The sequence below is a fragment of the Cydia splendana genome, unplaced genomic scaffold (assembly GCF_910591565.1).
Source record: "Cydia splendana unplaced genomic scaffold, ilCydSple1.2 scaffold_50_ctg1, whole genome shotgun sequence".
Classification (NCBI taxonomy): Eukaryota; Metazoa; Arthropoda; class Insecta; order Lepidoptera; family Tortricidae; genus Cydia; species Cydia splendana.
This window is the reverse complement of record NW_026946893.1, coordinates 530232-542651: the sequence shown is the minus strand read 5'-3', so window position 1 is coordinate 542651 and position 12420 is coordinate 530232. Positions and strand designations below refer to the sequence as shown.

Genomic DNA, 12420 nt, shown 5'->3' with positions numbered 1-12420 from the left:
TACATATAAATGAAAATTATAAAATTATAAAGAAATATTTTAACTTATTAACCATAGGTATAATGTACCCATGTAACATGTTATGTTGAAATAAAGTGGCAATGTTATTGTGACGTAGGCCCGTGTCACTCTGGGAATGGAAGACCATGTTTTATTAGACCATGCCTCTGCCTCTTTTACCGGGGATGGAAAGTCGTAGTGCTAAATTTCCGACGTAGTCTGGTGGTCTCCTTCTAACGTGGCCATACCATCGCAGCCTACTCTCCTGCATTTTGTCGGCGATGTCACGCACGTGTGAGATACTTAGTATAAAAACAAAGATCACACTCATGGTATAATAATATACTCCGCCTGGTACTCCATTCCCGTCTTTTCTAGGTCACCTAACTGACACGGGCTTACGTCATCATGCGACAGCGCTATATGATAATATGCGATAGCGCTATATATAGCGGCCATGTTGTTGTGACGTAGCCCCGTGTCACTCTGGGAATGGAAGACCATGTTTTATTAGACTATGATCACACTTACATTTTTACGAAATGGTTCACAGTTTTGATAGACTATCTCCGAAAATAGTCTCGAAATCGAGTAAATGCTAAGTTCTGAGCGTAGCATCCCAGCCAATGCAGGTCTGATACCCAGCATCTCAGCAGTTCTGGATAGCCAGCTCTCTAGAGCACTAGAATAACCACAGTGCTATCTTCTAGAAGGAAATTTGGCAGAGTTTTTGAGGATTATGTTTGAAATAGTCTCGAAATCGAGAAATAGCTAAGTTCGGAGCTTAGCATCCCAGCCAATGCGGGCTAGATACCTAGCATCTCAGCAGTTCTGGATAGCAAGCACCCTAATGCATTAGAATACATGCAGTTCTATCTTCTAGAACGAAATTTGGCAAAGTTTTGAAAGATAGTCTTTCAAAACTCCAAAAAAGTATCAAAATCCAGGAATTGCTAAGTTCGGAGCTTAGCATCCCAGCCAATGCGGGCTAGATACCTAGCATCTCAGCAGTTCTGGATAGAAAGCACCCTAGCGGATTAGAATACATGCAGTTCTGTCTTCTAGAACGAAATTTGGCAAAGTTATGAAAGATAGTCTTTCAAAACTCCGAAATAGTATCGAAATTGAGGAATTGCTAAGTTCTGAGCTTGGCATCCAAGCCAATGCAAGTCAGACACCCAGCATCTCAGCAGTTCTGGATAGCCAGCTCCGTAGAGCACTATAATAACCACAGTTATATCTTTTAGAAGGAAATTTGACAGAGTTTTGATAGACTATGTCCGGACATAGTATCGAAGTCTCGAAATCGACTAAATGCTAAGTTGTGAGCTTAGCATCCCAGTTAATGCAGGTCTGATACCCAGCATCTCAGCAGTTCTGGATAGCCAGCTCTCTAGAGCACTAGAATAACCACAGTTCTATCTTCTAGAAGGAAATTTGACAGAGTTTGTATAGACTATGTCCGAAAATAGTCTCTACATCGAGAATTAGCTAAGTTCTGAGCTTGGCATCCCAGCCAATGCAGTTCGAACACCAAGCATCTCAGCATTTCTGGATAGCCAGCTTCCTAGAGCACTAGAATAACCACAGTTCTATCTTCTAGAAGGAAATTTGACAGAGTTTGTATAGACTATGTCCGAAAATAGTCTCTACATCGAGAATTAGCTAAGTTCTGAGCTTGGCATCCCAGCCAATGCAGGTCGAACACCAAGCATCTCAGCATTTCTGGATATCCAGCTTCCTAGAGCACTAGAATAACCACAGTTCTATCTTCTAGAAGAAAATTTGGCAGAGTTTTGGAGGATTATGTTTGAAATGTTAAGTTCTGAGCTTAGCATCCCAGCCAATGTAGGTCTGGTACCCAGCATCTCAGCAGTTCTGTATAGGCAGTTCCCTATTGCACTAAAATAACCACAGTTCTATCTTCTAGAAGGAAATTTGGCAGAGTTTTGGAGAATTATGTTTGAAATAGTCTCTAAATCGAGAAATAGCTAAGTTCTGAGCTTGGCATCCCAGCCAATGCGAGCTAGACACCCAGCATCTCAGCATTTCTAGATAGCCGGCTTCCTAGAGCACTAGAATAATCACAGTTCAATCTTCTAGAAGGAAATTTGTCAGAGTTTTGATAGACTCTCTCCGAAAATAGTCTCGAAATCGAGTAAATGCTAAGTTCTGAGCGTAGCATCCCAGCCAATGCAGGTCTGATACCCAGCATCTCAGCAATTCTGGATAGGCAGTTTTCTAGTGCACTAAAATAACCACAGTTTTATCTTGTAGAAGGAAATTTGACAGAGTTTTCATAGACTATGTCCGAAAATAGTATCGAAGTCTCGAAATCGAGAAATAGCTAAGTTTGGAGCTTAGCATCCCAACAAATGCAGGTCTGATACCCAGCATCTCAGCAGTTCTGGATAGGCAGCTCCCTAGTGCACTAGAATAACCACAGTTTTATCTTATAGAAGGAAATATGACAGAGTTTTCATAGACTATGTCCGAAAATAGTATCGAAGTCTCGAAATCGAGAAATAGCTAAGTTTGGAGCTTAGCATCCCAACAAATGCAGGTCTGATACCCAGCATCTCAGCAGTTCCGGACAGCCAGCGCCTTAGTGTACTAGAATACACACAGTTCTATATTCTAGAACGAAATTTGGCAGAGTTTTGGAGGATTATGTTTGAAATAGTCTGAAATTCGAGAAATGTTTAAGTTCTTAGTTAGCCAGCACGCTAGTGCATTTGAATACACACAGTTTTATCTGCTAGAATGAGAATAAACAAGTTCTGATGGATATTATTCGAAAAAATAGTCAAAAAAATGCAGGTCTGACACCCAGCAAATCAGCAATTCTGGAGAGTCAGCTCCTTTCTTTTTATTCTATTTGGCATATTGTATATACTATGACGTGCGGTGTTATTGCAGTTTTTCCGGACACCGTTTTTCTGACGGGTCCAATGTCATTGTATTCGTGCCAATAAAGGCCTGATTTGATATACGCCGAATAATGACCGGGCGTATAGTCTACGATTCCTGTCAATGTATATATTTTTTTTTGTATTTTAATGTTTGAGGCCACATAGTCGAGATCATGTGTTATATTGGAATTTCTGGTTTCATAATTGTCATCTGTTAAGACGCTTGTGTCTATAATAAGATGTGGCCCATAGTCCAGGATGTCGTTGTTTAGGTTCTGGCAATGCCGGCAGGTAGAAATCTGCGTTATTCCCTCGTTCACGGCCTGTTGCATTTGAGCGAATCCGTCGCATAGTAAAACGTTCACGTTTATATTTAAAAGTGCACCGGTCCTGCTGAACTTTTGCCCGCATACGCAATTCACCGTTTTTGTATAACTGGGCACTTCATAAAACAGGAATTCTGCCAAATGAGCCGCGTTACATTCGGCATCCAGCCTTTGGCGAGGTTCTGTGCCTTTCCTAGATGTATTTTCGTTCCCGAATAGGGGTGTATTCAAAAGAATACTTGCTCTCTCGGCGTAATGTCTTTGAGTTACTTTTTTCTCCTCAAGCACCTTGTGAGCTAGCTGAATAATGCTAGTCTCGGAATCAAGAACCTTTGTTTTGTACAATTTATTGCACGCTATTCCGCTCATCACGACTTGCGTGAGTGCATCAAACGCGCAAGTATTCCTGACGTTTATTTTCGTAGAATCGATTTTCACGGGAGCGCAGAAATTCCCATTGTGAAAAATGGGCAATTTACTATGCGGCACATCTTTGATAATTTGCCATTCTGGGCACGGGTCCAAGTATGTTGGCTTTCGCCTTTTTTTTTTAATTCGGCATTTGCTAGGCCACGCCAGTCTTCATTTTCATTCCATAATTTTCGCTTTTGAGGCGTGTCAGTGTCACGCATGACTGAGTTAGGAGCATCGGTGGAAATCGTTTTCGCAATCATCCCTGCTATTTCTAATAAAGAATCGGATATTTGATCTTGGGAAGTATCGTGTTTCGCAGGGGTATGAGGATGGAAGTCGGGAGGTGTATTGATACAACCAGATTCTAAATAAGACTACATTTTATTCATAAAGATCATCGATTATATAGCATTGAAATACACGTACATAAGCATCTATAGTTCTATACACTACATCTCCCACGGAGGGAAAGAAAAAAAAATAAGTACAAGTATTTTTTTTTTTGTTCAAATGAGCACGTTTTAAACAATGAAATTATCTGATCTTATCATTACTTAGAACTAATTAGTATATTAAGAGTTTCAACTCTTGTTTACAATAATACAGACAATGCTGATCGAATTACAAATACATTTATGCATCAACCACAGTAAAAGAAAAATAGACAGTATGCTAACATTGTTTTATGGTATAAAAGGCTTAGTTCTGTTTTTGTGAATTACATCATATTTACCATTTTTAATTATTTTTACATTGGGTGGAATATCTTTTACTACAATATATGGTCCTGAATATAAGCTTTGGAGTTTATTACCAGTCTCGTTTTTTATTAAAATTTGATCGTTGGGTTTATATGTAACTGGATTTATATAGGAGTCGTACCTGAATTTACGCTGTAATTTACTAGAATATAAGTTGTCACGTGCCTCTCTCTGTGTAACTTGTAAACGATACTTTAGTTGTTTTGGGTAATCATCATAGTTATAAAGCGTGTCTATAGATGTGACTAAGTTATTTGGTAAATTACACTGCTTGCCGTAGACTAATTCGAAAGGGGTGAACTGCGTTTCCGAGTGCACTGACGTATTATAAGCGAAACTCCAAAAGGGAAGCCATTCACTCCAAGCCTCGGGGTGATTGTCGGTCTGTATGCGTAGAAATGCACCTAAATGTTTATGTGAATTTTCGAGAGATCCAATAGATTGGTGATGATAAGCGGTAGAGTTAATTTGATTGATATTTAAAATTTTACATACCTCTTTCATAGTTGTGGAGATAAATTCTGTGCCTCTGTCAGTTGCTATGGTGTTTGGTATGCCATGTTGAAGTATGAAATTGTTTACAAAACATCTGGCAACCTCTGCTGAAGTTTTAGAAACAAGGGGATATGCACAAACGTATTTAGATAGTTCGCATTGTAAAGTTAGAATATATGAATGATTATAATTATCCTTATCTAGAGGGCCCACTATATCTAAGAATATTTTTTCAAACGCAGAGTGCGCTGTTGACGTCACGACCATAGGTTCTTTTATCTGAACCGTATATTTTTGGCGCTGGCACTTTTCACACTTACTTACGAATTCTTTAATATCGTTTTCAAGGCCAGGCCAGTAATAGTATTTTTTCAAATTGTTATACATTCTCCTTATACCCGCGTGGCCACTCGTGGGTAAAAGGTGAAAATCATTAAGTATGACTCTTTTATCGTCTTTGTCATAAATTCGCTTTACTTCATTTAATATATGTAGTTGTGGTCCGGACCAATTCACCATATTTTGTATTTCGCTAACTAATTTGTCGACAAATATATTATTATTTTTATTTTTAATGAAGTATATGTCTTCAACTTTTATTTTCTTACACAACTCACTAAGTTCTCTCACAAAAGCGGCTCGCGTCAGTTGTGATTGAGATACTTGTTTAATATATATTGTTTTTCTTTCCTGGCTATAACATAATGTTTTACTCTCGAGATTAATTCTTTTTTCTCTTTTTAACCTATCTATACTTCTTATATCCAGAAATCTCAACTCTACAGAATCCTTCGGTTTGCTATGTGTTGCTACAACTCTTGGTTGATCAGACCTGTCGTCAGTAGAAACCATATCAACCGGGGATACCGCATCCATCCTTCTTTTCTGCGCTCTAGTCATCACGTTAATTACATGTTCATTCATTTCTTTCAATTCCTCTGACGTAATGCGTATCCGGGACAATGCGTCTGCAGCCACGTTGTCCTTGCCTTTCACATATTCAACCACGTAATCGTACTCTTCTAATGCCATTCTAAATTTTAATAATCTACTCGAGGGATCTTTCATATTGAATAAGTACACGAGAGGCTTATGATCGGTACATATTTTAAATTTACGCCCGTACAGATATGGCCTAAAATGTTTAACTGCCCAAACCACGGCGAGCAATTCCTTTTCCACTGTTGGGTATTGAACTTCTGCTTTATTTAAGCTCCTACTTGCGTAAGCTATGGGTAATCCATTTGCATTTGATAGAATTGCACCTATTGAAAATTTGGAAGCATCTGTTTGTACGATAAATTCATTTTCCTCTGAAAAATCAGGATATTGTAACACTGGTGGTGATACCATGCAGTCTTTGAGACATTCGAATGCTTTTTGACAGTTGTCATCCCATTGAAACTTAATATTTTTCCTACATAACAAATTCAAGTAATAAGCTTTTTCGGCAAAATTTGGGATGAATTTTCGGTAATAATTTGCGAAAGCTACAAAACGTTTCACCTCGTCTGTGCTTTTAGGAACTGGATAATTCTTCATAATTTCAATTTTAGATGGATCTGGCAACACTCCATTACCTGATACGACATGTCCTAAATAAAGTATATCTTTTCGCAAAAAATCACATTTTTCCGGATTCAATTTTAAATTTACGCTTCTAAGTCTTTCAAAAACGTCCTGTAAATTTTTGTTGTGTTCATTTAAATTACGGCCGAAAATTATGAGATCATCTAGGTAAACAAAACATTTTTGATAAGTTAATCCAGCCATTGCCATGGTCATCATCCTGGAAAATGAATTCGGACTAGTTTTACACCCTTGGGGCATGCGGGTCATTTGCCATCTACCCCCACAGAAAGCTGTATATTTTCTACTGTCTGGCTCTAACTCGACGTTGTAATAACCCTGATTTAAGTCTAAATGAGTAAAATAAATACTACCGGATAACGAATCTAAAATCTCTGTAATGTTGGGAAGCGGGAATTTATCGTCTGTAATACAATTATTTAGTTTTCGGTAATCCACTACCAATCGCCATTTCTTGTTTCCACTGCTATCCGATTTTTTAGGCACTAGTAATATTGGGCTTGACCACTCGCTTCTACACGGCTCTATAATACCTTGTTCTAACATACTATCTAACTGTCTTTGTACTTCACCTTGTTGGGAATATGGCAGCCTATACGGTTTAGAGTTTAGAGTACACTGGATGTACATCCTGTTTTAAAGTAATTTTATGCTTATAAATGTTCGTTGTCGTTAATTTGTCCCCTGGCAAATAAAAAATATCGCAGTATTTAGCACACAATTTCTCAATAGAAATTTGTTCCTCTCTATTTAAGTGATTAATCTTTAAATAAGAAAACATATTTTTAACCCGTTCCGCATTTTTCTGCGTTTCGCCAAACATACATACATCATAATCACTTGCTTTGTGAATAGTCGGGTTTAATTTGTCAATTATCAAATCATTTTCAGTCGTATTAAGCAAACGAATAGGTATCTTTCCATTGTTAGGTTTCACTAATGCACTAGCCATAAACAATCCGGGTTGAATCTCATTCGCGCACACCACACATTCCTCTTCCATATTCGTCTTTATGTAACGTATAGATTCCGACCTAGCCGGTACCGTCAAACGGTTGCTATCCTCTATAAATAGCGGTAATATTATTTTACAATCTATACCATTCCTTAAAGTCAAAGTGCTATCATAGTAGTCTATAGTTGACGTGTACTTTCTGAAAAAGTCATGTCCTAAGATGCCGCCAGCCGTACATGGCAAAGAATTGAAAACATAAAACTTTTGATTAAGGCTCTGATCTCCATAATTAAGGTCTAAGTAAACATATCCGATAGGTTGGACTTTGCCGCCTAATCCGCTGACTACTACATTATCGTTATGGATTGGAATATTCTGATTATGTATGTACTTATATTTTATAGCACATATGGTAGAACCCGTGTCAATTAAATATTGAGTCGAAATTCCGTTACCAAAAGATAACTCTACATAACTATGTTTCTTATTGCTGTTAATTAAAATATATTCTTCAGTCACGAAAAAACTGATTCTCGTTACTATCCGTCATTACATGTACTTGCTGTTGACTGCGTATCCCGTTGTTCCTAGCTCTGTTGGAATAGAATTGGGACCTACCTCTATTCTGCTGGTAAGGCCTCGTTGCTCCTCGGGCAGCCGCAGGTTGGAAGCCACGTCCCGTACCTCGCTGTCGGCTACTGAACCCGTACCTTGCCGTTTGATGGCCGCGTGTTGAGTACGACCTGCCACGGTGTCCCCTAGAGTATGAGGATGATGGGCCTCTGAAATATCTCGAATTATAATTATGATTACGTGCCATTGTCAAAATCCCTTCAGACGTACTTGGAGTGGAGCGGTCGTAATCGATGGCAGCTTGAACTGCATCTTTTAGGGTGGTAAAATTCCTTGCAGCGATTATAGTGCTGAGTCTGCGATTTCGCAGCCCATCAGCGAAGCTCTGAATAGCCTGGCGTTCATTTAAGGGTCGCAATACCTTATAATTATCGGCATTATCCCCCGCCTGGGACAAAGTAAGATCGACAAACATTTCTGCTAATTGTTTACCGTAGTCATCGATAGACATTTCGTTTTGTTTTATACTTAAAAGTTGTTTTTGTAAACATGGCACTGACTTTTTTGGTAAAAGTTCATTTTTCATATCCGTGATTAAAGCGTCAACGGTAGTATATTCTGGTAGCAGCTTTAGTTTAGCTGACTGAGAAAGCCTACTCTTTAAGACGAAGGTTACCAGTTTCATTTTTGAATCGTTATCGAGAAGCGATTGATAATATTCAATACCGTCAATTAAATTCTGAATTTCATTAATATCATCTTTCATTACTGGTAATAAACTCAAAGCCGTTTTTAAATTAAACTTCTCCATCTCGGACATATTAGCTTCACTACACAATCCTAAAATTTCTGCATACAATGCATCAAACTGACTACAAAATTATGAGGTACACCACAGGTGAGGTGAGGTTATACACTACAGGGGTATGGAAAAGGTCACCGCCCGGGCATAGTGGTGTCGGACACAGTTCAACTGACGGGAGATCGCTGCTGATATTTGAAGTCAAGCCCGTCGCATTGGAAGTTTCGATGTTATGCCCGGGACACGGTATTGCCGGACACTGTTCAAGTGGGCGGGGTTGGCGAGGTTCGCAGCTGCTTGTTGAAGACAAGTCGGTCTCATTCGATGCTTCGATCACTCTACCTTCTAAGTATTCTATGTGTTCGAGAACAAACCTATCTACGCGCATCGGTAATTTGTTGCACATTACGCGATTTTTTAAATGGTTGAACTCACTTTCCACCGTGGACGATGCCGCTATAGTCGAACCTCTGCCAAAATGTTCCCTCATTATTCCCGTCCACATGGGAAGTGTAGTGTAGTCAGATCATACACAGCTGCTACCAGCTGATACAGCTGATACTGGATACTTATCTCCCATATATGTATTTTACTACTTTACAGAACATTAAGTTAACGACGCCATAAACCTTGACTTACTGTAATTTGCTATACAATGGTTAACGACCATTGCCATAACTTCCACTCGATTAAACCTGTTAAAACCTTAGTATATAAGGCCAGCGCTTTCTACCAATATATTCAGTATTTACTCGACTCTTGTGTTATCATTATAACCCCTGAACGCCGAACACTTCATGGCGACCCTGCCAGTCGGGCTGCTCGAGGCAGCCCCAGCTTAGACGCCGCCCAGCTTAGACGCCAGCCAGCCAGCCAGCCAGCCAGCTCCACTGCACAAGCGAGCACAAATCCGTGAAAATTATGGGAAGCCAGTGCACCAAAAACGACAAGAAAGAAGAGGTGATTATTGCACAGAACGGTGCTTCCAACAACGCCAGCGCTAAACAGGCAGACAGCAGCACAGTTGCAACATATATAACAACAGCTGTGCTGGTAATCGTATGCGTCATTTTTTCATACGCCATATGGAAAAAGATACATAAGTGTCTAACAAGGAAAATTGAGCGACAAGCAGTAGCCACGATAATGCGCAACACCAACAAGGCAGAGCAGAGCGTCTAGGAAGAGCATCAACCCCACCGCCATTACCTAGCACCTGCAGCGCATCACCAGCACCAGAGCCGTCGCTACGACCACCCCCACGACGACCATACGATGTTAAGAGGTACAACTTAAGCATAACTGTGTTAAACCAATTTCAATTATTGTTGTGAGCAATGTGAATATTTCCGTACCATCTAAATTCATAAGAATATTATGACCAATATTCAAAAGTTATATGACCAATTAAAATCACTACAGGAAGATATTAGAAAATTAGGACCAAAACGCCGAAAAGAGGCTAATGGTCAAAGTAAACTCCAGCAAGTAAAACTATTATATAATCAGTACGAAGAATATATAGAGCTACATAGTTCTAAAGTAGAAAAATCTGAAATTTCTATACAGGACAGTGAGTTAATCCAGTCTTATTTTCTAAAAATAGAAGAAATTTACAGTAAAATTATAACTCAATACGACCAAGACAACAAAGATCAGGTCACAATGACGTCGAATGACAACTTTAACCTGAAAACAGCAGTAGCATTGCTACCAGCTATGGACGGTTCGGAGGCCGTCACTAGACAACTTATAGACGCCATAGAGTTGTACTCTACAATGATAAAAGATTCAGATTCACAATTATTGATGAATTTCATTATTAAGACTCGATTAACACAAAGTGCTAAACTTAGAATATCCGAAAAACATACCAGTGTAAGCGATTTAGTTGATGACATGAAACTCCGTCTTTTACCGACTAAATCAGCTACCGCGATACAAACCAAGCTATTTACGGCAAAACAGGGAAATAGGTCAATCGAGCGATACGGACAAGAGTTAGAGGATTTATTTGTAAACCTCACAGTAACACAGGCCAATGGGAAACCAGAGGCATATACGGTCTTACAATCGTTGAATGAGAAAATGGCAATAAATAAATTCGCGGAAGGCCTGCGAAATGACAAACTAAGTACCATTATAGCTTCACGAGGATACACCTCGCTAAAAGATGCCATACAAGGTGCAAAGGACCAAGAGGTGTCCATATCATCTACGCCCGCTCCGGAGCAAGTTTTATACTTCCGGAACAAAGGGTATAATAACCACAGACAATACAGGTCTAATTACAATAATAAACCAGTGGGTAAATACCCACAGCGTACATGCCCTACTAGGCGTAATACGTCAAACAAGCCACCAAGGGTGCACACCCAGATGAAAAACACTCGACCTATACAAATCGCGAAAAACTATAATACGCGTACATATACAAATTATCACCGTCCTCGTCAAAATATACCTAACAAACGATATCAAGTTAATACGGCGATACAAAATACACCAGATGACAGCAATTCGCCTCAGCTGTTACAATTTTTTCGTGAATAACAACTATATCCTAACTTATTGCCATATGAATTCAGTTCAATTTGCGATAAACGGTACAACGCACAAATGGCTTATTGACACAGGCGCGAGTCTAAGCGCGATAACGAACGACGCAGCATTAATATCTCGCGGACACATGGTACCAAAGATGACTCATATCAACGGAGTCGGAGGGAAAATAACGTCATACAATACAATTACTCTACACTTGCAGAGTGAAAACCAATCATTTGAGCATGAATTTCATGTATTCCAAAAATTACCATTACAGGTCGACGGAATAATTGGGCAAGATTTTCTGATAAAATACAAATGTGTCATAAATTACGAAAAAGGAGCAATCACATTAAACAATAACAACGAATTAATTACAATACCATTGACATTACAAAATGACAACAACAGAACCATTAGTTCAAATCAAATACAATTACCCGCAAGAAGTGAATCTATTGTAAAATTACCCACAAATTACACAGGGGAAGGGTAGCAATTGTTTTGTCAATCTGCTTGCAAATTGCGGATTGTAACACCCGTTAATTATGGGACCATTTCTGGATTTTGCGCCTATTTCCTCGGCCGATTTATAAACTGTGGAGGACCAAGAACTCCAGTCGGTGGCTTGATCGGTCTCTTCGTCTCCGGAGATTTCGTCGTCGATGACAAAATCGTCATCAGCCTGACTTTCATGCAATTCAACAATGTCGCAAGAAGTCCTTTCAATTGCGTTTATTAATTCGTCCATCGACTTCTGTGCAGGAACATCGTTGCCGAGATACTCACTGAGTGCCACCGCTAACATCGCTTCTATGAAAGAAGATAAAGTTTTGGCGTCACTTAATTGGTACGCCTGCGCTACGCAACGTAAATATAATCTGCGCGCCGCCAACACCGTCCCTTTGAGGCACTTCCACCTAGAAACCATTTTAATCAAGTGGCTGACATCTAGCCTTATATAGGTTCGCGGCAGTGCGTTCGAGAATGAAAATATTGCATCATAACATTTTTGCAGGTACTCGTGTAAATCGCTGCAGTTCGC

At 39.4% G+C, this 12420-nt stretch overlaps 1 protein-coding gene across 1 annotated transcript; it reads right to left on the bottom strand.

The window, feature by feature from the left end:
- Positions 1-8002: 8002 nt before the first annotated feature.
- LOC134805726 (uncharacterized) lies at positions 8003-8846 on the bottom strand. Its single transcript, XM_063778972.1, has 2 exons — positions 8297-8846; positions 8003-8235 (listed from the first exon to the last, which is right to left on the bottom strand). Exons 1-2 carry the CDS (start codon positions 8844-8846, stop codon positions 8003-8005), a joined length of 783 nt encoding a protein of 260 aa, XP_063635042.1.
- Between the last annotated feature and the right edge of the window lie 3574 nt (positions 8847-12420).

Coding starts and splice junctions, on each gene's coding strand:
- LOC134805726 (XM_063778972.1), bottom strand. CDS start 8,846: ATGTCCGAGATGGAGAAGTTTAATTTAAAAACGGCTTTGAGTTTATTA. Junction 8,236..8,296: donor TTACGACCGCTCCACTCCAA/GTACGTCTGAAG, acceptor GAGATATTTCAG/AGGCCCATCATCCTCATACT.